Below are 25,136 nucleotides of genomic sequence, written 5' to 3' on the forward strand. Positions count from 1 at the left end.
ATGTCTACAGAGATTCCAAAGGGGATAAGTAAAACTAATGAGTAAATACATCATATAAACAATAGTCAATAGGCAGCATAAGATAAGGTGTCATATTGCTCATGGTGTTATCAAATATTTTCTGCTGTCCCTACTGATTTTTATATTTGTCACCTTCTTGCAAAGTAAGTTTCCAGACTCTGTCTTTTGTTCCTGTTTGTTGTCTATTTTGCTTCACGGATCTTCTTGTCATGATCCATTGGTGCCCTTTTAACATTTGCAAAGTGGTCAGCTAAAACTTTTTAAATTTGTACTAATCAAATAAAAACCTGTGTGGTCTTTTCAGCGCAACTGAGTCTGAGTATATTAATTTAATTCCTTTAAAGCAAGCCATCAACATCTAGGTATCGGAGCAAGGACTCACACTTAGGAGACAACAAATTGACCCAAATACATTTTTTGGCGGGTGCAAGATCAGTCAAAATGTAACCACTTCGCTGATCAGCTTCAGTTCAGAGTTGTGGTCATTATGGTGATGGCTTCACTAGAGTGTCACAATGCGGATCTTTTTATGACAATCTCTCCTGCCCACTGTTCCGTCTAAGATGCGTGCCTGTACATCTGCGCACAAACACCTGTTCGCCCACTCACCTTCTCCACAGAGTCACGCAGCAGCATTCACTTTCCTGCTGGAAGGTGAATAGATGGTGCATTACTGTTCTGGCAGCAGGCGGGGAGGGAGGGGGAGAGAAGGGGCTGAATTGTAGGCAGTTGCCCCGTGCGTGCAGCTGGAGCAGCCTCACTGCAGCCCCAATTGCAGCTCCCACAGCAGCTATGTGGCCTGACCAGCTGGGCTGGGCCACATGGCGGGTGGCTGCTCTGAGATGGCCGGGCCTTGTGGCAGAGCAGGTCTGCTCTGGTGGTGACCGGGCAGCATGGTGGAGTCAGGCTGCTCCAGGGGTGGCCAAATCATGTGGCACAGCGAGGCTGCTCCAAGGCTGAGGCTGCTCTGGGGGCCAGCTCCAGCCCTTCTCCACAACTGGAACTGCAGCCAGGACTGCATGGTGGCTGCTCGGCTGCGTCCTGGGTGGGTCATGTGTCAGGCATCTGTTGAAGCTGGAGCCAGGGCTGCAATGCGGCTGTTCCTGGGGCTGGGGCTCCCTGCATCCCTCTTTCCCCCTTCCACTCCTCTCCCCCTGTTCCCACAACCTCCTGCTGGCTCCCTATATGTTGCTGCCCCAGCACCTCACTCCCTGCAAATCCTGGGCACTGGCAGCCACTTCCCTCTGCCCCAGGTGAAGACTCGCATCCAGTCCCTGCCCTGCACACAGGCTGCCCTGGGAGCAGCACTCCCGGAGGTGGATCTGTCTCACCTTCTCCCCACGAGGTAATGGAGAGAGGTGCTGCCTGGGAATTGGACTCGGGGGCCATGACACACAACCACACAAGCACACGTGACATCATATTGGCACACAAAAAAAAACGTCTCTACTCATGGATGAAAAATTTTTAGAGGGAACAGTGGCCCTGCCTCTGTCATTGGGGCTCAGGCTGGAAGAGGAAGAGGTGCAGACAGTCACTAACAAAATGGCAGTGTACCATTGTTGCCACAATAAAAATATATTAAATTTCTTTCCTCGGGTCTAACAGCACAAAAGCACCAAATCCATTCATAAAATGAGTAAACGAGAGAGAGCGAGACATACACACCAACTAAAGAGCAGAGACCATCAGCATAACCTGAGACCCCAGAAGTAGCTGTTCACACTCTGCCACATACAACCATTTCATCAACTGAGATGGGGGTGGGGGATGTCGTACAACTATTTGCACTCTACTATCTGGCCTGTTGACCGTAAACTCTTTGAGACAAAGTCACATCTTTGTCAGTGTGCACTTTACATAATGGTAGAAGGGCCAAATTCTTCCACATGTAGGCTGAGTAGCACATTACTCTGAAAGACATGGCACTGAAATTAACAGGCTACTTCTGCTCAAAGTGAGTATCTGGTCCTCGGAGATGTTTATCACCTTGAGTAGCACCTTATTGTTTATTAAGAAAAATCAGTAAAACAACTCAAGGAATAAGATATTTAGCCTAAGTGTAGGCTGGTAAGAGCTCCTCTGAGCTAATGAAACAAATAATGAATAGCTTGATGAATAGCTATGAGGAGTGAATTCCAAAATGGTGGAGAAAATACAGTCGGTCCCCGAGTTACAAATGAGTTACAGACCAAACACTTGGCTGTAATTCGAAGTGTTCGTAACTCGGATCCCACTGAGTTACATGGCGACTGTGCTGTTCGTAAGCACAGATCGCATTCATAACTCGGGGATCGCATTTACGGCCGCTTTGGTCGTAAGTGTGGATGGTCATAAGTGGAGGTGGTCGTAAGTCGGAGACCAGCTGTACAGTGCATTTCAGACATATCATGAGATGTTCTACAAATACCCAAAAATATTTCTTCAGTCCTATGGAATTCTAGCTAGTTGCCATCTTCCTGAAGTCAGGTACAGAGCTATGAAGTGCAGAATAAGGATGAATAATCAGACAGAGTGGCTCAACATGGAAACTGGTGTGAAAGAGAGCTGAATTTTATCTCTGCTCTTTGTCACTGCTGTACACTGCATAATAAAGTGCATTAGCAGCACAAACACTGGTGTAGGATAGATAACAGCAAATGCCTAAAAGACCTAGATTTCACTGATGACATTGTGCTACTAAGCAAGACCCACAAAAAATTGCAGAGAGACAGAGAAATTGTCAAAAACAGCAGATCAAGTAGAGCACCTGTAATGGATGGGAGGAGAGCTGTCCTTTTCTAAACATCCCAGCATTCAGTCACTAAAGGGTTAAACCCAGGTAGGTAGGAAATGTTGGCAAGGAGCCAGGATAACCAATGGGAAGAAAGTGTTGAGATTTTAATTGAAAGGGAATCTGTCTGCTTCTTCTCTCTGTGGGAATTTTAAATCAGGAACTGGGGGGTGGGGGAGGGAAGATGAATTGAACCACAGGGATACCTATGCGCAGAAAAGGAATACCCAACATGGCATTAAACAGATGAAAAAATGGCTAACTGATCAATATCACAATGTAATTGTGAATGACGATTCATCTTTGAGCAGCTGAGTTACTAGTGAGGTAACTTACTAGTTTAACAATATTTAACATTTTGTTAAATATTAAACTGTTCCTAGTTTAACAATATTTAACATTTTTATTAATGACCTCAAATAAACATAAAAATCACAGAAAGTTTGCAGATAAGACAAAAAAGAGAGAGTGCTAAATATTACAGAGAACAAGTCACATATGCAGAACAATTTGGGTTGCTTGGTAAGCTAGATGCAGGCAGGCATCATGCATTTTAAATACAGCTAAATAAATCACTAGGCAAAACCCTCACAGGTCATATTTACAGATTGGGGGTTCTATCCTGAGAGGCAGTAATTCTGCAAAAAAAACTTGAGTCATGCTGAATCATAAGCTGAACAGGAACTTCCAGTGTGACACTCTGTCCAAAAAGGCCAATGTAATCCTTGGATGTACAATCAGAAAGACATACAATAATCTCTATTCCTACTGTATCTCAGTATTTGGCACTGGTATGACTTCTACAGGAATACCGTGTTCAGTTCTGGTCTCTACCATTCAAGTACAAAACTGATAAACTGCAGAGGGTTCACAGAACACCCCAAGAATGAATAAAAATTATAATGAATGACTTAAGCTCAATTTATTACACTTTTTAAAGAGAAGGTTAAAGGTGAGAGACTAAGTATCTAGATAGGGAAAAAATATTTGATAGAGGGCTCTTAAAGCTAGATGACAAAACTAATAAGAGGTCCAATGGCTGATGCTAGACCAAAAAAAAAAAAAAAAAAAAAAATCAGACCAGAAATAAAATCAAGATTTTTAACAATGGGGTTAGATAAGGATTAATTTGACTATGATTATGGTAATTCTCACTGAAAATTAAAATCAAGAATGATTTTTTCCCCTAAAAGATATGTTCTAGTTCAAACAAATTAATTCACACAAGCGCTATGGCCTGTGTATTGTCAGAGATAAGGCTAATCAGAATGGTTTTGTCTGGCTTTGTAATCTATGAATCTATTAATTTTTCACCCAGATTGTGGTTACTTTTTCTTCAATAAAATGTTAATGTACTAGAGGGTCAGGGTGTTCCCATAGATGCAGAAACAAATGGGGAAAAAACCACCACTCTTCCACTCACCACACAGGAATGAGAATACAACCTTATACAGTCAGTAGCTAAGTAAAATGCACCTGATGCCTGTTTGTTTTTTCACAGTTTAACTATGGAAAAAAAAGAGGGAGACAGAACTAAAAGAGTGAAACAAGTGTTTTGTTACACATTGTTAGCACTATTAAGGTTGACTTTTGAATATTCTAAGTCTTTTGTATATACCTTTTATTTTCAACTCATGGTGGTAAAGTCTGTTTTAAAGACTAATCAAAGCTACAGTCAGGACACTAAAACATAACTTAGTCTGAAAATTATTCTTAAACTTTGATTCCTATCAGCTAGTGAGCCAGGGATCAGAATAACTTGCAAAATGGTATAACACCACAATTTTGAATGTCATTCAAAGACATAATGCTCCTGAAAGAAATACCCTTGGAAGTGACAAATTGGAGAAACACCCATTAGCCAACATACGTAATTTCTATAACTAGGGTTGCCAGATAGTTTAACCACAAATACTGAATTGCCTCTCCTCTCCCCCCCCAAAAAAAACACAGGGAAAAAATTCTGTTGAGGAAAAAAAAAGGGGAAGACCAAAGTTGTTGAGAACACACACACACACACACACACACACACACACACACACACACACACACCCCCCACTTTAAGAAACGCTTTGCTTTTGAGGCTTTTTGGCCTTAACAGGCTGCCAGCAGCCACCCACCATTTTGCCTCCCTGTGCCGGGCTGGACCGCTCGACTCTGGGCCGGTATTTTCTGATTTTTTTTTTTAAACAGACAGGAGGCGAAATTACCAGACTGTCTGGTTCAATACCAGAGACCTGGCAACTTTACACCCAAGCACCTTTTCTAAAGAGCTGCTGGTGCAACACTAAACCGAGCCCTGCTCTCAGACCTGAAGAAGAGCTCTGCATATAGCTTGGCTCTCACCAGTGCTCCCTGCCCATAGAAGGGAGCCTGGGTCACAAAGCACCTGAGTCCAGCCCAGCTCAACTCCCCACAGCCCAATTAAACTGCTCAGAGCGGGCAGGGGTCAGGTCCTGTGTGGCTACGACCAAGAGCCAGCAAGCTAGGAATGACAGGGGAGGCAGCAGAACCTGCTATCTAAAGCAGAGAGGCAGACCCCAGGGCAACGCAATGGCAGGGCAGAGGGGCGGCCATGGGGAACTCTGAATTCAGGCAGCAGGCATGGGTAAGAAGGTGACACCCCCATAGTCTGGTTTTTGGGTGGCCCATTGGGAAGTGGCAGAAATTCCATCCCAGTCAGTTTTGGCTGGGAGCCCATGGAAGGCGCCTAAACGCAACCACAAAGCACCTGCAGGCTTCTCTCCCGGACTACAGCTGCACAATGTGCTTGAACAGTGCTCAGGAACACGGACAGGGCTCCTCCTCCTCCCCGAGGCATCACTCCTAGGTCAGAGCAAGGAGACGCAACCAGCTGAGGGCTCCCAGTGCTGATTGTGGCCCCGCTTCTGCAACCACTCCCCTCACCTCTGCCAGGCTTCCATCAGGCACCTAGTCATAAAAGCAGAAAATACCGGACATTGCACATGTCTGGTATTTTCTGAATTTTTTTACTGGTCAGAGAACGCAAAAAATGGACTGTCCGGTTGACTACCAGACACCTGGCAACCCTAGAAGTACCCAGTTACAAACATTAGAAATCTAAAGAATTTGTAGATCACATTGCACTATTATAAAGTTACTCAGTTCTATATGTTGCCAAACAAACAGAAATGGAATACTAGAATGAAAATTCAGTTTCTATACAAATTCACTGCAAAAAGGGCTTTTTCTATTCTCTCCATACCAAACAGGAAGATAACTTTTCTCTTTGATGAAAGATTACTTGTTCTACAGAAACCATTTTCTCGATAGACTGTAGAGACATTTTTCTCCCCACCAAACAATACACTCAAATTGTCACCTTTAAGGCAAAATGACTAGAGCCCAGAAATCCACAGATACCCGCAAAATGAGCTGCGGATGCAGATATGGATGGGCTTTAACCATTACTGCTACAAGTGTTACCAGAATAGAGGTTCGGTTCGGTCATCTCCTCAGTTGAGGAAAACAGAACTGGTACTTTGCCAGATAGTAAAAGGCACTACAGTAGTAATTTGCAAAATGGCCACAACAGTCATGCAGCCATTTGATTGTGCCAAATTTATAAAAACTAGAAAAGCATTCAGGCAAAAAACCCAAAAAACAAAAAACCCAAAAATCTTGAAACTGCTATAACTCCCATTAAAATCATACATGGATGCTCTATGCAGAATCCAGTTTCCTTCTATTTCTCAGTTACACTCATACACTTAAGTGGTAGCTACTACAATTATCAATAATCATTTTTAAAAATATAAAATGAATGTTTCAAAGAGAAAATTTTGTTCTAAAGTGACAGTAGCCCTTGCAGAAGGCCCAGAACAGAGGCCGCTAAGGGGGGGAGCAGAGGGCAAAGAGGGCAGCTGCTCTGGGACCCAGCAATTCAAAGGGGCACAGGGCTCCGGGTCACTACTACTACTACTATTGTGGCAGTGGCCAGAGCATGACCTCTCTTGAATTGCCACCAGAGCGCCACTCTGAGCAGCTCTGAAAGCTGGGGAGGGGCGGGGAGCACACACCATAGTTCATGCGGTGCTGACAGACGGCTGCCCCAGCCCTGCGCCTTCCTCCTGAGGCTCCACCCCTTCCAAGAACCCGAACCCAGACCCATGCCCACACCTTGCTCTGGGACCTGCAGTGGCTGTTGGCCATGCTGCCCAGCACAATTGCACTTTGTGTTGTCCCAATCTTAATCCTAGGATCAAAAGTCACCTCCAATTGCCAGGAAGAAAGTAAGGCCATAATCCTCATCCATATGAAACTTCTACAAAGAAAAATATTGATGCCCCATTCCATATTCTTGATAACACAATCTTTAATTCAGAATTAGAATTAAGCTGGAAAATCTACTTCCCTAAAGTTTGTGTTTCAATATATTTAACTTTGACATTCACCTGTGATTTGGAACATGTTCTACACAACATATACTTGGAATTGGATTTTAAAAAAATTTTCTGATAAAAGCTCCAACATGTGAGTGGAAAAGGTTTGATTCTTCAGCAACTTATAATGAAGTGTTTGGTTGTTAGTCTTACTGCTAATTTTCTTGCCAGTTTCATTTATACATTTGCAAAATCTAAGCAAATTATTTTTAAACAATTCCATTTCAATGCAAAGAAAAATAACAAGTCTATCTATTTCTATAATGTTAGTCTAAGACTGATAACATGAAAATTGGCTCCCAAATGAAATATGAAGTTTCTCCTCAAAATGGATTTTAAAATCAAAACTGAGATTTGCACATTTCTTTACAAATTTAATTTATCAGAATTTTAAATTTGTAGTAATCTATGAAATTATTGTACATAATGTCTCATACAAAATAATAGCTGAGTTATAAATTAACAATAATCTTTATGGTAAGAATGGTATAATAATTCTACAATCAGGATAATGGATATGCCACATACAAAAGTTATGCTATCCTTAGCTTCTCTGTCCATGATGGCTAAACAGCTGTTGATTCCATTGATGAAGTGTGTGTTCAGCTATCTGGTAACATTACTGGCATTTCACCTTAACATAAGAAAATATGCAGCTGTGAATTAGGTTGGCAGGCAATTAGAAAATGCTAAGAGAAATAAATTCATGCTCCCGAGCATGAACCACAGCATCTGCTGTCATGTTACCTGACAATTCAGTGCATAATCAATGATTAATTCTACTAATCACCTACCTGCCAAACCAAGTGTTCCTTTACAATGGCTGTAGCTGATAGGCAGATGCTCAGCACAATGGTGTGGGATGAAGAGGTCAAGACGCTGGCAATTATAGCATCTCTCATGTTGAAGGGCAGCATGGTATACACCACAAATATAATGAACAAGAAAAATGATACCTGTGCAAAAGAGTAGGAGAAAATAAATCTGTCAAATTCACTTTGGAATAAATAAGTTACCACACAACATTAAACTAGCTGAAATGACAACCAAATTTTCTTTACAATTAAACTTACGCTAACTTATTGAAGAAATTTAAATTTTTCATACAGATGCCACACAAAAGTACTGAATTATAGTTGATTTAAAAACCAGTTTCAGAAGTTGCTTGGTTTCCCAGAGTTGTTTTACAAAATCATTCAAATTTGTCATAAAACAATAACAGTTTCATAGTATCATGCCCATAAGAACGATTATCTTGGAAACAGAAGCTACTCATCTTGTAGCAAGTAGAGCCGCGTTTCTCAAACTGTGGGTCCCGACCCCCCGGGGAGGTCACAAACTACTTAGAGGGGAGTCGCAGTATAAAAGTTTGAGAACCCCTGGACTACGTCTAGACTGGCATAATTTTCCGCAAATGCTTTTAACAGAAAAGTTTTCCGTTAAAAGCATTTTCAGAATAGAGCGTCTAGATTGGCACGGACGCTTTTCTGCAAAAGCACTTTTTGCAGAAAAGTGTCCGTGCCAATCTACACACGTTTTTGGGCAAAAAAGCCCCGATTGCCATTTTCGCGATCGGGGCTTCTTTGTGCAACACAAATCTGAGCTGTCTACACTGGCCCTTTTGCGCAAAAGGTCTTTTGCTCGAATGGGAGCAGCATAGTATTTCCGCAAGAAGCACTGATTTCTTACATGAGATCGTCAGTGTTCTTGCGAAAATTCAAGCGGCCAGTGTAGATAGCTGGCAAGTTTTTCCACAAAAGCAGCTGCTTTTGCGGAAAAACTTGCCAGTCTAGACACATCCCTGAAGTAGAGCTTTTTGAGATTCATGATTCCTATCTGTATTACATTATGGGTATACATGCATTACATGTACCTGACACTGGAAGGTTCTTGCTAGCCGAGTCTGTTGGTCTGCATTTCCTCCTCTCAGCTCTCTCATGCTTTGAACCAAAGCAATACAAGGTATCATGGACCAACAACCTTTCCAATTCCTTATCTACTTTAAATTAAGGAAAGAATCTGAAGCACAGGGGGAGGACAACAGGAAGTAGAATATAGATAGGGACCACGTATCTTGAAGAAATTCAATTACTTCATGGTAAGTAACTTCTTGCCCACATGTCAGTCACAGACAGTGGAACAGAATTTACAGAGATCACCACTCAAATAAGAAAGTGAAAGAGGATCTAAGACTGGCACACATCAAAGAATGTGTTCGCTATAGAGGCTTGCTCTATGGCATAATGTGTCACAAAGGTATAAATGGAATTCTATGTTGGCTACTCAAGCCACTCACAATCCCATTAAAATGGACTCTTGCTTCATGTGAAACAGGAAGAATCACCAACTGATACTGCTGGATACAGCCTGAAATGCTCTTGAAGATTTTCTTAAAGAAGATCATCTGACCTTTCGTTTACTTTACTAGGGAAACAGTCTAAATAACTTGTTGATAAATATTAGTGCAGAGAACAAAATCTGACACAAACACTGAATGTAGTTTATCTTCAATGCTGGCAGAGGTTACTTTAGCAGTAAATTTTGGATATAATTCAAGTACCTAAAAAGGTGTTTCAAGGAGGGAGAAAAGTTGTTTTCCTTGACCTCAGATAGAACAAGAGAACAAGAAGTAATGGTCTTATATTGCTGCAAGGGAGGCTTACGTTGGACATTAGGAAACATCTCTCAACTGTCAGGGTGGTTAAATACTGGAATAAATTGCCCAGAGAGGTTGTGGAATCTCCATCATTGCAAAGCATGTTAGTGAAACATCTAGCAGGGATAATAGGATATTTGATCTTATCTTTGCTCTGGATTCAAAGGTCCAAGATGGATGGGATCATAGGTGACTTATGGTAGCACATAGGAGATGCACTGCCCCTGGAATCCCTACCAAAATTCTAACTGCTAAATGGAGCAGCCCCCCCCCCCCATACTCTCTCCCTGTCCCTCTTTGCATCCTCGCCCACCACAGGCATCAGTCACCTGTCGAATGAATGCTGCTAGATGGACACATTGACATGTGAAAAGAGACTGGGAAATGAAAACTGCCAGAGCCATCAGGCAGGGAAAAAATGACTGTCACGCCATCCAATGGTACAGAACACTTTTAAAAGTGCGGGTGCTAAGCCACATGAAATGTGAAATAAAGTACAATTCCTGCCCACACGACACAGGTGCGGCACAGCTCCCAGATTCTCAAGAATGGCAAAATAAGAATGGCTTCATTCTGACAGCACCAGCAAACTTTTCACAGTAATACTTAAGGGTTTTGTAGCACCCCCAGCATGCGCACCTATGACTCCACCTGTTGGATCTTTCAAAGAAATAGAGATGAGTATCTTAAAAGACCTCTCCATGAATGTAAAAAGGTATCAGGAGTCCAACTGTCCTGACCCTGAGCCCCTTTGGAGAAGTAATTTTTGCATTTCCTAAGATGTGAAGAATCCCAATATGGGATTCCCCAATGAGAGAATATATTCCTCATCATGGAATCATGCAGCTTCCATTCAAGATTGGTCAAGAAAGGTCTATTGAGGCTGTGTGCTAGTGAATTGTGCATGCATGGGAGGTACTGCTGATGGTCCATTTGGCACCATATTACCCTAATTCCACAGAATGATCACTGACTATAGCAGCTGATGATGATAATGCCGCCATATCTACTGCATCAACTGAAGCCTGTAGTAACAACCTAGCCACCAGCTTGCCTTCACTGATAAGGGCCTGATCTCATATCCTGTCTGAGGGAGTATACCCTTAAAATCTGAGAACTTGAGGTAGAATGTCATGAATTATTTAAATAGTATTGCTTGGTAGTTGGATATTTTGAATTTGAGACTGACAGACATCGATACCTTGCATCCCAGAAGGTCCAAACATTTGGCCTCCTCAGATGCAAGAGTAAATCTTGTGTGCTGTTGCATACTCCTCTTTGGGCACTTGCACCAATGAGTTCAGGGCACGATGGGCAAACAAAAATGTTGCTTCCTTGGATGAAATTAAATCCCTCTTTATAAAGTAGGCACATCTGTTACTAGAGTATGCTGTACTGTTCTGAACAGCTCTAGAATGGTCTCCTTTATGAGGAGTGCTAGTCTCATAGGTACTGAGATTTGTAAAATATCCAAGGGCTTACAATCAGACTCCTGGAGCCCCTATGTGGATTTGAGAGTCTGCCACTCCTCATCCAAGGAGGATGCAGATATTCCTGATAGTATCAACCACTGGATCGGGTTCCTCTTCAATCGATTCTGGATGGAGCTCTGGTTGGCCTACGAAGGTAGATTCAGAATCATAGGTAGAACTGGAAGGTCCTTGAGAGGTCATCTAGTTCAGTCCCCTGCAGTCAGTACAGGTGTAGGCATTATCTAGAACATCCCTGACAGGATTTGTTTACCCTGCTCTTATATATCTCCAATTATCGAGATCCCACAGACTACCTAGGCAATTTATTCCAGTCCTTTACTAACCTGACAGTTAGGAACTTTTTCCTAATGTCTAACCTAACACTCCCTTGCTGCAACTGAAGCCCATTGCTTCTTGTTCTATCCCCAGAGGTTAATGAGAACAAATTTTTACCCTCCTCCTTGTAACAACCTTTTTTTAGATACTTGTAAACCTGTCCTCTGTCAGTCAATTTCTTCAATTTTGCCACACAAGTAGCGTTTTCTACAATTTTAATCATTTTTGTTGCACTTCTCATGACTTTCTCCAAGTTGTCCACATCTTTCTTGAAATGTGGCACCCAGACTTGGACACAATACTCCAGATGAGGCCTAATGAGCATAGAATAGAGCAGAAGAATTACTCGTTGTGAGCAAGACATTATATGTCCTAGAATGTTTCAAAGAAAGCAATGGCACAGCTGGAAGTCACTGCTGATCAGAAAGGAGTAGGAGCAGGAGATGCAGTTCTCAAGACCCAGAATCCTGGACATAATCTGAATCCTATACTGGGAAGAGGTAGGAGGTTCCTCCAACAGGAAGAGATGTACCCATATTTTAATAATTAATCCCTAAGACTAAAACGAACAAAGATCTTATTTACATATTTAAGGTTTAAAGTCAGTAGATCAAGTCCATGGACATTGAAAGGTCTGTGTCAGACCATGTCATGGTGAAAAGGAACCAGAGAATTGGTCAATCTACCCAATCCTGCGTCCTCTGCTTCAGAACACACAAAGAAGAAAGGTGAAGACCAATACTCAGGCACAAAAAGCCCATGGGTGCTATACACTAATGGACCAGCGCTCAAAGAACTGAGCTTTTCAGCAGGCAGGAAGGCTGATATTTTCAGAAAGCATCTATTTATCACTACAAAACTTGCTATACTAGAAAGCAAAAGACGTTATGTTAAATGAAAACACATTTGCATTGAAATTTGTAAGAACATTATACAAATCTTGATAAACTGAAAAATATTCCAAGATAAATGAATATTTGAAGGTAGATGTGGCCCAGCAGCCTTTCTGTATATGAAGAATTAAAACTGACTTGTATGTATGTGGGGATAATGGCTATGAAAAGTCAATGGAATTGCCTGTAAAGCTTATTTGGACTCCCTGAAATGGCTGCTTCTCAGTCCATCGTACACCAAGCAGCTTCAGGGCTGGCCTTACCATGAGACGAACAGAGGCAGCTGCCTCAGATGCCAGACTAGGGAAGTGGGGGGGCACCACTAGGACCCAGACTGTAGAAAATTGTGTCTGCTGCTGGTGCAGCGAGGGGACATGGGGGTGTCATTTGAGCTCCCCGCCTCAGGTGCCAAAATGTTCTGGGCCAGCCCTGAGCAGCTTAAATGTATAAAAGGATTTAGGTGCAAAGCAACACACACACACAGTCACAACACTATATACTTCATGCTCACTATACCACTAATACAGATTTTTTGAGATCATACTTGTGGGGAAAGATACTCCTGGGAAAAGGTACTTCACTTTTGCAAATAGAAGGACTTTAAATTTAGAGATGTCTGTCCAGCAGCATTTTGAGTACTATGGGCTGAATCCTACTGGCACCGAGGTCACTAACAAAACTTCTTAAATTTGATAAATAGTTACACATACATATGAATGTGTATATGTGTGTGTACGCACATATACATACAGAGGACTTAAGTTACAGCCCTTCCAACCTCAAATTGAGCTGAAGAGGAAATAAAGGAAGTATATCATGCAAGCAGAAGTAGCAAGAAGTGTGATGTCTGTATTAATCAGGAGCAGATGTTTCCAAGAGCATTGAGAAATTTTTCCCAATACAGTAAAACTCCAATAGACCAGCATCCAATAGTCCGGCACTCCTGATAGTCCGGCATCAAAATAGCAAGAGCCTAGTGAATGAGCTTCGGCAAAAAATGAGTCACAAGGTAACAGCAGCAGCAGCTGAACTGAGCAAAAAGGGTAAAAAAGGCTTAAAAAAATTAAAACATTACAGTATACTGTATACAGTATGTACAATAAAAAGGGCTAGGAACACTTTATATACAGTATATAATGTATACAGTATATATATAACCATCTTATAGTACCTCCTGATAGTCCGGCATATCTGATAATCCAGCACCAACTAAGTCCCATAGGTTCCGGATTATCGGAAGTCTACTGTACGTTTATTAACTGCATAGCATGATATCTCACCTAGCACAACCTTCTGGCAATAGCTACTTCTGTGTATGGGAAGAAGGCGCATGGTCACACTCCTCTGTCACCAAGACACAACTTTGTGTACCTCTGACCATTCTTGTCAGCAATAGCAATTCCCAAATTTCAGTTAATGTCTCTACAGAACCAATTCTCATAGAGCATTTGGACCACTTGCATCTTCTCCCACTCTGAACCACCATAGCTTGGCCCACACTGTACACTGCATAACACTACTATTTGAGTTTAGTTGCATAGTGACTGAAGTAATCTGAATTTCTTAAATGAAATCTGAAACAACAACAGCTCAACATTTTGCTCTTCCCTCATGCTTCCTCCCCAAGTTCCATTTTGTATTCTCAAATTTGCATTTCATTGACTCACTCCTGCCTATATAGTCAACCTTGAATACAAGTGCCTCTCAAGAGCAGCAGAACTGTTAATATCACGTTTAAGTGTTGCCACCACAGACACTCCTTAGAATATGTTGACTACCCCTCCCTCTCCAGAAGTCAGATCTATGCATTTCTGTTTGAAGTTACAAACAAACAACACCACACACTAGAAATATACAATATCGCATGATATTCTTATTGATAAACTAGGCAAATATAACTTAGATAGGGCCACGATAAGATGGGTGCATAATTGGCTGGATAACCGTAGTCAGAGAGTGGTTGTTAATGGTTCTAAATCCTGCTGGAAAGGGATAACAAGTGGAGTTTCTCAAGGGTCTGTTTTGGGACCCGTACTGTTCAATATCTTCATCAATGATGTAGATATTGGGATAGAGAGTACGCTTATTAAGTTTGCAGATGATACCAAACTGGGTGAGGTTGCGACTTCTTTGGAGGATAGGGACATAATTCAAAATGACATTAGCAAGTTAGAGAAATGGTCAGAGGTAAACAGGATGAGGTTTAATAAAGAGAAATGCAAAGTGCTCCACTTAGGAAGGAACAATCAGTTCCATACATACAAGATGGGAAGCGACTGTCTAGGAAGGAGCATGGCGGAAAGGGATCTAGGGGTCATAGTGGACCACAAGTTGAATATGAGTCAACAGTGTGATGCTGTTGCAAAAAAAGCAAATATGGTTCTAGGTTGTATCAACAGGTGTGTTGTAAGTAAAACTCATGAAGTCATTCTGCCGCTCTACTCTGCACTAGTTAGGCCTCAGCTCGAGTACTGTGTCCAGTTCTGGGCGCCACATTTCAAGAAAGATGTGGAGAAATTGGAAAGGGTACAGAGAAGAGCGACAAGAATGATTAAAGGTCTAGAGAACATGACCTATGAAGCCAGGCTTCATGAACTGGGCTTGTTTAGTTTGGAAAAAAGAAGATTAAGGGGAGACATGATAGCGTTTTTCAAATATCTAAAAGGGTGTCACAAGGAGGAAGGAGAAAATTTGTTCCTCTTGGTTTCTGAGGACAGGACAAGGAGTAATGGGCTTAAAGTGCAGCAGGGGAGGTTTAGATTGGACATTAGGAAAAAATTCCTAACTGTCAGGGTGGTCAAATATTGGAATAAATTGCCAAGGGAGGTGGTGGAATCTCCCTCTCTGGAGATATTTAAGAACAGGTTAGATAGACATCTGTCAGGGATGGTAAAGACGGAGCTTGGTCCTGCCTTGAGGGTGGGGGGCTGGACTCGATGACCTCTTGAGGTCCCTTCCAGTCCTATGATTCTATGATTCTATGAATAGCAGTCTTTGACTTCACGTTAAAGGCATGGCAAAGAATACCTAACAATGTTTGTTTATGCAGCTGACTAGTGCATTCAGACTATTTTCCATTTTCAATGGTTTCTCCTACTGACTTTTTCCCTTTGTTATATAGTGTTTGAGGCTTAATAGGTTTCATTCAGCAGCTGTTTGACTAGATGATGATGTTGAAAACTGGGTCACAGAAAGCAGCTACAAAATGGAATGCAACGATGACTGGAAGTATTTGTGGAAGTAGGTTGACAAAGTAATGCATCTATTTGAAAAATTTCAAGGGAGCTGTAATTTGCATTGCAGAATTCAAAACCTACCAACGTGATTTTTTTTTTTTTTTTTTTTGCTGGTGCAATATATGAGCATACTTTTTATTTCCTCTTTTTCCCTTGCTTGTACTCCCTGTTTTCAGTTCAGAATTTGTTTTCATTCATTTTTCAGAAAAATGAACTCCAATTGAGTTGAAAAAAAAGTGTAGATGTTTTGAAGCGTCTTATAATCAAGATACAATTTAAAAATACCTGCGTGCTCAGTCATCTCATACTTTGTGCACCATACGGAGAGGAGTAACTAAGATGCAGGAGAGGTAGGTACACAAGCTTCACAAACTTGAAAAAAGATCTGTCAAGCTTACTCTGCACGGGAGGGTTTGGAGAGATGAAATGTAGCCCCACCTTCAGGGAGAGGGTAATGGCTGCCTGCAAAGTGACTGTTACCAGTGTTACTATCTTTTCTGACTTCCCATAAAATATCAGTGGGAAAGAAAAATCATTGCAGTCTCTCCCTGCTAGTGGATCTAACTTAATCTCCTTATTCATACTTATGCAGAAGAGTTTAAAGGGGTTCATGGGGTTTTTCACCTTGGTGTGGAGAACCAGCACACTTTGCCATCTGTTCACAATGCCGGATAACAGGCGCAATTCAATTTCTGTTCAGTCTCAGAAAAGGCATATCACTGGACAAAGGTGATGCAAATAAAGGGAAACATGGCACTGCTATGTCTCTCTGTTCCAGAGTGTCCCAAGCAGATGCATGTTACACTCATCTGTAGACCAGCATTGCCATGATACAAGAGAATAGTGATTCCATGAAGGATGGTGTGCTCATCCAGGAGCAAGCACAGTCACTGCAGAATGAGACCCTGCAGAGAAGAAATGGCTCCTACCCTAGGAGACCAGTCAGGGAGGAAACAGCCCATTCTTTTAAACAAATCTAAAGTGACAAGTGATACAGGCGCTACCAATCAGCACTGGATCACTAAGAAAATTTCTCTCTTCCAGGCATGAGCAACATTAGTTTTGGTTCAAAGCCTCACTTTCATTTTAAGCTTGTGGAAGATTAGAGCAAATATTTCACAAAACTGATATTTTCAGGTTTCCTTGCAAAATTAATATTTATAGTTTATTGGTGCCAAGCGAGAGAGTACAAAAAACCGGCAACAAAAAGGATGAGAGAAAAAAGTCTTATACCACCATTTTACTGAAGAGAAGACACAGAGATTAAGAGACTTGCTCAAGACCACCTAAGAAGTCTTCAGAAGAGTCAGGAATTGAAACCAGATTCACCTTTCCCATACATCTTAGCCATAAGGTCACAATTCCTCTTTTTCTTTTGTTTTTACTTTTATCAACACTGAAAAAAAAACCAACAATTTGTCCCTCACATCAATTTTACATGACCTGCTCCTCTGAGTGCTCGGGGAAGGATATATTGTTTTTTTACATAAAAAAGCCAATGGATGAGATGCTAGATATGCCTTTTGCGTCAATTACATTCCAACAATGACCCAGGATTTCTCTAACTGCATCTGATTGGTAAATTATTGGTAAATGGTTAATCATAACTAGTCTGGAATTATGTAAAAGTCACCCGACAAAGTGTTACTGTCAGAGTTTTCCCCCAGAGCTATTTTCTCTAAAGAGAAACATCCAAGCACTGAAGCAGTCATGCAGATCCAAATACACTGTTAGCGTGAACAAGGAGAAAGCTTTGCTCTGGACAGATGGTGGTAATGAGGCATAAGCCAATAAAACATTTGTAGTTAGGCAGGACCATATTTTACTTGTAAATATAGTGACAGCAACATTTCATTGGGAGAATAATAATAGCTTTATGTTGTGTCCCCTAGAAACATCCTGTTGCCATCTGCAAATATATTCACTAAGATGACTGATGTGTTAAAGGATAATTCTCAAAATATTTATCAAGATCCAGCTTTTTTATTACAGAAGTAAATGGAGCAAACATTTCTGAAAAGTTAACTATCCCCTTAAGAAGAGATAGCTGACTAAGAATACTGATTTCAAACAAAAGAAATGGTATCTATATAAAAAATAAACAGAGCCGAAGAAATAAATTACACACAACATTTAAGTTTATATTCCTTTTGTTAATGTCTATAGATCCTATGAAACTGTTTGTACATATTTAAGATGATGTATATTTTTAAAGTTTTAAGAGAGTACACACAAGCTGTATTAGCTATTTCTACATAAAGAGGAAGTGTTACAATTGAATCATATCTCTTTGTGCCTTTCCTCAATGTAAGAGTTTAACTTCTCAAACATCTACAAACCATGGTGCAGAATTAAATGTCATACTTCCCAAACAAATGTTAGGATCACCTGCTCTTCTGGAAGTGGCCACTGGGTCAGCTGCAGCACCAAGAGAGTGACCAGCAGGGCTGGGGTGCCACCATCCTGCCTGCCCTGAAGCCTACCATTCTCCCCCCTTTGGAGAGCTTGCAGGTCCTGGCAGGGGTGTTATGGGAGGAGGACAATCCCCAGAGCGCCCCCTCTCCCCATGGAGAGCCTGCAAGCCAGGTGGGACACTGGAGGAAGGAAGCCCCCAAAACCTGGTCTTCCCACAGACAACCTGAGGCTGTGGCAGGAGGGGGTCAGCCCCAGACGCTCACCCCCAGACAGCCTGATGAGCCCCCCTCATTTCCCAGTCCCCTGTCCTGAGTCCTGTCCCTCCCATCTGCCTTCACTTCAGCACTCCCTCCTCCAGCCCTGAGCCCTCCACATCTTCCAACTGAAAACCACCTATCCCCTGCCCTTCCTCACCTCAGGCTTCATTTTCCTTCTTTTTTTGAAAGAAAGGAAGGCAGACACACAGACAGACATTCCTTTCTTCCTTGAGTTACAAACATGAGCTTTTATGGGTACAACTGCTAGTAAAATATAATGGACTTGATTTTTAGCAAGCAGGCAAGATAGTAGCTCCTTGTACACAGGGAGGTGCAATGGGAAGGACTGGGGACTAAAAGATCCAAAAAGACTTCAGACTTAAGAGCATTTCATAAAACCATCTACCAGTTAAAAGGGGTTGAGATATGAACAAAAAGGGCCTTTAAGATAGGAAGTCCTAGGCAGATATTACAGGCCTTAGCATTAACCCAAAACCTCTATTTGGGCTACGTAAAAAAACCTTGTTATCTATCTTGCTGTAGACGACACATGCTACACCTCAAGATAAAGCCTGTTTGCTATTTGAGAGATTGTTATTAAAACAGCTGTTTCACTCCAGTAGCTCACGCCTATTTACATATTTATGCATTAGACTTTCCTAGTTTAAGATTATTGAACATGGATTTATTTTTAACAGGAGAAAATATATACAGAACCCCATAAATCAAAGTGGCATTACTCAGTCTTTATTCAGACCAAGACTAAGGCTACGTCTAGACTACAAGCCTCTTTCGAAAGAGATCGTCTAGACCACAACCAGTATTTTTGAAGAAGAGCTGCTTTTTCAAAAGAGTGCACCCTGGCAATCTGGATGCTCTTTCGAAAAAGCACTGTTTGAGTTCAATAATGCCTTTTTTTGAAAGAGCACTTTCGAAAAAAGGCATTATTCCTCGCAAAATGAGATTTTCCACATTTGAAAAAACTGCCACATTTTTTAAATTTAATTTCAAAAGAACGTGGCAGCAGTCTAGACGCAGGTGAAATTTTCGAAAAAAGATTTTTTTTTTTCAAAAAACCCTGTAGTCTAGACACACCCTAAGTGTAATTACTGTTGCATAGGAGACAGTACTATAAGCTGACCAAGTTAACAGAAGTCCAATAAAGCCTACTCCATAAAATGATTTATGAAAGTCAGAAAAAGGTGGTGACAAATAGGTTGGTACAAACTGGATTATTTAAGAGAACTATATCTTCAAGGCCCCTGGTGAAGTCATGGGTTGATATGACAATGAGCTGAACTTGGGGGGAATTTCTATAGTTGAAATCCCTAAGGTACGTGTGACTGGTTAATGTTAACGGGATACAGTTGTCAATCTTCCAGTACAGTGTTTATCTTAGACTCACCAAAGGGAAATGTGAATTAGAAGGAGCAACCTTTACTACTGTGCCTGCCACTCCTTGATCCCCAGGGACTGTGAGCCACATGACATTGTTGAACCTTTGTCATCCTGATCCTAATAGGTATCTTACTCAGAGTAAGCCAGAGAGGGAACCAATGATATCACCATCTCTACTAGTTTCAGCTAAATCGTCAATACCCAGAATGTCTGACTGAGGTTCCTGCTGCGATCTCCCCCCTAGTGTGGCATTTTCCCTCTCCCATAATTTCTCCATTTCTCTTCTTTGTAATAAGAGTTTGGCTGAGCCAGCCAAGACAATACTGATCACAGGCTCACAGTAAAGACAGCTAAAAACATATCCTTAAGCAGCTGGACACAACTACAAATTTGCCAGGTCTCTGATAAGACTGATGGCTGATAAGACTGGGTGATGTGCTCGTGGGTGTGTATACGCAAGCAAAAAGACCTACTATGGCAAGTCTCACAGCCCAGATCAACTCTGGTTTGCTGGAGATGGTCCATCATGAGCCCAATCTGTACAATTCTATTTTTTCTGGCTGCACGAGTCTAAGGCTATGTCTACACTACAGAGTTATTTCGAAATATCTTATTTCGAAATAACGCGTTTAGACACAAAATGCATTTTGAAATACCATTTTGCTATTTTGAAATAGCGTATCCACACTGATTGGACGCTGAATCGCATTTAAGGCCGGCCGGAACCGGTTCTGGCAGAGCATCATGTCAGGAGTTAGCCTCAGGCAGCAGCCACCCAAGGTATCTGAGGCCTGTGCTTAAAGGAACCCCCCCCCCCCCCCTCGGCCCCAGACAGCCAGTTCTCAGGTTTCCCTGGTTGCTTGCCTACCTCACTGAGGGACAGCAAAGCATTTTTTTCTCTGTATGCTCTGGCTGCCTTCACTCAGAACACCACAGCACTCTGCAGAATGGAGCCAGAGCTACCCCATGGCACTCTGATGCTTCTCCTGGATGTGTTGCTGCGAGCCTGGCAACACGTTCTGCAGGCAGTAACAGTCTTCCTGGTGTGCCCCTCTGGGGACTTGTGCCTCATTCCTCCCTCACGTCCTTCCACTTACCCCTCCCTAAGCCCCCTTCCTGCTGTACAATAAAAGATAAATGTTCAATACAACGAAGTCTCTTTATTGAGAAAAACTGGGGTGGGGGAGATGAAACTGAGGTGAGACTGGGGAAAGAAGGTGGGAGGAGGGAGTGGGCAAGGGAAGGGGGAAACCTGGGAGGAGGGAGCTGGTAGGAGGGGAAGGAGAAGCTCAGGGCTCAAGGTTGGGCGCCAGCCCAACTGTCTCCCAGCATCATTGGGTGTGGTGTCCCCGGGGGGTGGAGGAAGAAGCAGGAGGGGGAGAAGGAGTGGGAGGATGAGCAGTAGCTGGAGAGGCAGCAGGGGCTGGAGCAGCTGGAGGCAGCAAGCTCTGCACCAGGGTCTGCAGGTGCTCACAGATGGCACGGCCCTGGGCAAGTTGCTCCTGCCGGAGCTGATGATCTTCCTGTACCCAGTGGACGAGGGTGCGGTGCAGGGCTTGCAGTGCCTAACAGGCCAAGGCCCCTGTGTGGCAACCAGCTGGAGCCACCTGCCCAGGGGTGGCACGGCACGGCACGGCACGGCACATGCTTGCACATTCACAGGTTGCTGCGTGATCCATAGTCAGCAACACCCACTCAGGCAGTCCCTGGTCTCCCTCCCCCCCCACTCCATAAAGGGACAGTGATGGCACTCACATGTTGTTGCCTCCCCGGATGACACCGGCGACAGGTCTTCTGGGATGGCTTGGGGATCTCTCCGGGCTCCTGCAGCTCTTGGCTCCCCTCCTCCTCCGTGCCCTGCTCAGGGCCCTCTGCCCCAGGGTCGATGACCACCTGGGGGGCACAGACCATCCTGCCCCCCAGGATGCGGTCCAAGGCATCAAAATAGGGGCAGCTCTCTGGGTCTGCCCCTGTTTGGGAGCTGCCCCCCTGTAGCCCTGGCATATGCCTGCCGCAGCTCCTGAGTTCGGATGTGGCCTTTGGTGGCCAGGCTGGCAGCCACCCAGCTGTAGACGGCCACATTCCTCCATCAAGTGCAGAGATCATGGACGTTGGAGGCATCCCCCAAAACTCAATCAGGTCCATGATCTCCGCACTGCACTAGGAAGGCGCCTGACTTCTCCAGTCCCTGGCAGGCTCCTGGGAGCTGGGGGACTGGGTCCAAGGAGCGGTGGAGGGCTGGCTGGCACTGGCTGCCTGGCTCATGCTAGGGCCACTGGGTTAGGGGCAGCAAATACTGTTTCTGGGCTGGCAGGCCTGGAACTGCCACAGACACTGTGGCCAGACTCTACCCCTTTAAGGGCTCCGGGGAGGCAGGGAAAGAAAGGAGTTTTCCTGGTTGGGGCCAGAGTGGCCAGCAGGGAACCCTGGGAAGGGCTGGAGGCCTTGTGCCACTCCACTACCTGGCATGCCCTCCCCTAGATGATCAGGCTATCCCTGATCACTCTCGCAAAGCACCAGTTTAATTTCCACTCATGTATTTTACTGGTCTACAATTTCTTACATCCAGTGCAAGAGCCGTTCTTGCCCCTGGGCCGAAGGGGGACCTGGGCCCACCTACTCTCCAGGTCCCAACCCAGGGCCCTAAGGACGGGGCTCCTTCCCCATTCCAGCTGGTGGGGCATAACCCCTAAACACACCAACCCTCGGGCATCCACTCAGCCCTACCCTGGGTCACTTCCTTCCCCACAAGCCTCTGCCAGGCTTTGCTAACCTCGCCTCCTCTCCTGTTTCCTCCTCATCTTCTGGTGTCCCATTTTATTTCCTGCGTCCCTGGTGCCCTCCCTCCTTTTTCTGTGTCCCATCACCTCATCCCCTGACGTGCTTCCCATCAAGCCCCGCCCTCTCTTATCATCAGCGGTCTGCGACTCGGGCACCACCAATGCTTCTCCCGGCTGTGTTTCAACACAGTTCGCTGGTGAAGCGTCCCCCCTTCCCAAACCATGCCCCACACAAAAACGGCGCCATATCAGCCACTCCGCAGCTCCCGCCCCGTGGCGCCATGAAATCCCCTATTTCGAAATAGCCCCTATTCCCCGTCTACACAACGCTTATTTCAAAATAGCAATTTCAAAATAGATGCTATTCCTTGTGGAATGAGGTTTACCAAGTTCAAAATAAGCCCTCCACTATTTTGAATTAATTTTGAAATAGTGGTTGGCTTGTGCAGACGCTAGTACAGTTATTTCGAATGAATGGCTGTTATTTCAAAATAGGATATGTCTACACAACAAAGTTAAGTCAATTGACCAGGGTTCTGAGACTTGCCGCTACAGAGTTTGTTAGGGTTTTTTTAGATATACCCTCTTTCTTGCAACCTGACACAGAGGTTCTTTGTTCTCTCTCTCCCCTTTTGGGTTTGTGTCTCTTGTATTGTCTTTTAAGGGCACAGGATCAGACATCTCAAAAAACAGCTACTATCATTTCAACTACCATTTCGCCTCCCCCCCCCCCCCCAAAAGCCCATGGAATTTCATTTTTAATGCTATCTAAAGATTGTCATCTATAGGATTTTCCTTAGAAAAACTCTACAACTAAAGGGAAAGGGACTAAGTCAATGGAGGGATGATAGGAGTTACTATAGAGAACCTTCTGGGTGTCTGGCTGGTGAGTCTTGCCCACATGCTCAGGGTTTAGCTGATCGCCATATTTGGGGTCGGGAAGGAATTTTCCTCCAGGGTAGATTGACAGAGGCCCTGGAGGTTTTTCGCCTTCCTCTGTAGCATGGGGTACAGATCACAGCTGGAGGATTCTCTGCATCTTGGGGTCTTCAAAGTATTTGAAGGCTTCAATATCTGAGATATAGGTGAGAGGATTATTCTAGGAGGGGTGGGTGAGATTTTGTGGCCTGCACTGTGCAGGGGGTCAGACTAGATGATCATAATGGTCCCTTCTGACCTTAAAGTCTATGAGTCTATGAGTCTAGAGCATATTGTTAAAATAAATTATTTATATTCCAAGGCTTCTGAAAGTATGCTCCACACCTCCTCCCTCTGAGATTTTGGAAGGCACTTCAGATTCTTAAACCTTGGACTGGGTGCTATAAGAATTTTTAGAAATCTCACACTTTTCCCTTCCCTGCATTTTGTCAAATCTGCAGTGAAAATGTTCTTAAAATGAACATGTGCTTGGTCATTATCCGAGATTGCTATAACATGAAATGCATGTCTGTTTTATCTTTAATCTGACAGACATGCAACTCTTCCCCCATGGAGTTCAGTCACAAATTTAATTAATGCATTTTTAGAAGCATCACCAGGATGAAAGCACATCCTCTGGAACTGTTACCAAAGCGTGGAAAGTTAAATTAATGTTTATCACACCTGACACAAATACCTTGCAATGCCAGTTACAAAAATGCCATGTGAATGCCTACTCTCATTTTCAGGTGTCAGTCAATAAGTGGGCATTATCGCCTGTGAATGTGAACAAATTTGTCTGTCTTAACGAATGGCTGAAGCAGTAACACTGAGTGGACTTTTAGACTCTACATTTTTACATTGTTACATAATTGCACATAACAGATTGCGCTATAGTATGTCTATGAAGTGAACTGAAAAATATTTCTTTTGTCATTTCTACAGTGCAAATATTTGAGATAAAAAATAAACTGGCCATTTTAAAATTTCTATTCTTAAATCAATATATCTGAAAATGCAGAATAGTTAAAAATATTTCATACATTTGAATTGGTCTTCTGCTGTTGTTTAACAATGCAATTAAAAACTATAACTTGTAAATGTAATTAATTTAATTACACCAATCAACAGCCCTAATAAAAAACATGATTAAGATACAAAGATAAAACTAAATTAAAGGCAAAGAAATAAAAGCACAAGGAGGTACAAATTTGGATTCAATTTGTTATGTGCAACAGAATAAAGTCTTCCTCAGTGCTAAGTAAATTTGATGCTTCAAAAGATGAAAGTTGTGGAAAATCAGCTGGAAAAAAGGATTTAAAACAGAAATGTATAAATGATCATTAAGAATCGTCTAAAATATTTTACTAGATGCAAAAAAGCCACACAATCTTAATAATGATATAGATTAATTACTAGATGGAAATGGGTAGAACTGTCAATAATGTAAAAAAAGGCTAAAGTTTTCAAAATATATATTTTTGTTCTATGTTAGGGAAAAAAGCCAGATGATATATCCTGGGCAGTGTTGGGAGACAGGATACTGATTAGTTGGACCACTAGTCTGAGCCAATATGG

At 42.8% G+C, this 25,136-nt stretch overlaps 1 protein-coding gene across 4 annotated transcripts in view; it reads right to left on the reverse strand.

The window, feature by feature from the left end:
• ADCY2 (adenylate cyclase 2) overlaps window positions 1-25,136 on the reverse strand; it is a 361,616-nt gene that overhangs the window by 245,018 nt on the left and 91,462 nt on the right. For all 4 annotated transcript variants that reach the window (XM_075921497.1, XM_014573081.3, XM_075921498.1 and 1 more), the window contains one exon: window positions 7,992-8,153. In XM_075921497.1, the coding sequence (XP_075777612.1) occupies window positions 7,992-8,153 (162 nt within the window). The remainder of the gene's footprint in view (window positions 1-7,991; window positions 8,154-25,136) is intronic.

The sequence above is a fragment of the Pelodiscus sinensis genome, chromosome 2 (genome assembly GCF_049634645.1).
Source record: "Pelodiscus sinensis isolate JC-2024 chromosome 2, ASM4963464v1, whole genome shotgun sequence".
NCBI classification, from domain to species: domain Eukaryota; kingdom Metazoa; phylum Chordata; order Testudines; family Trionychidae; genus Pelodiscus; species Pelodiscus sinensis.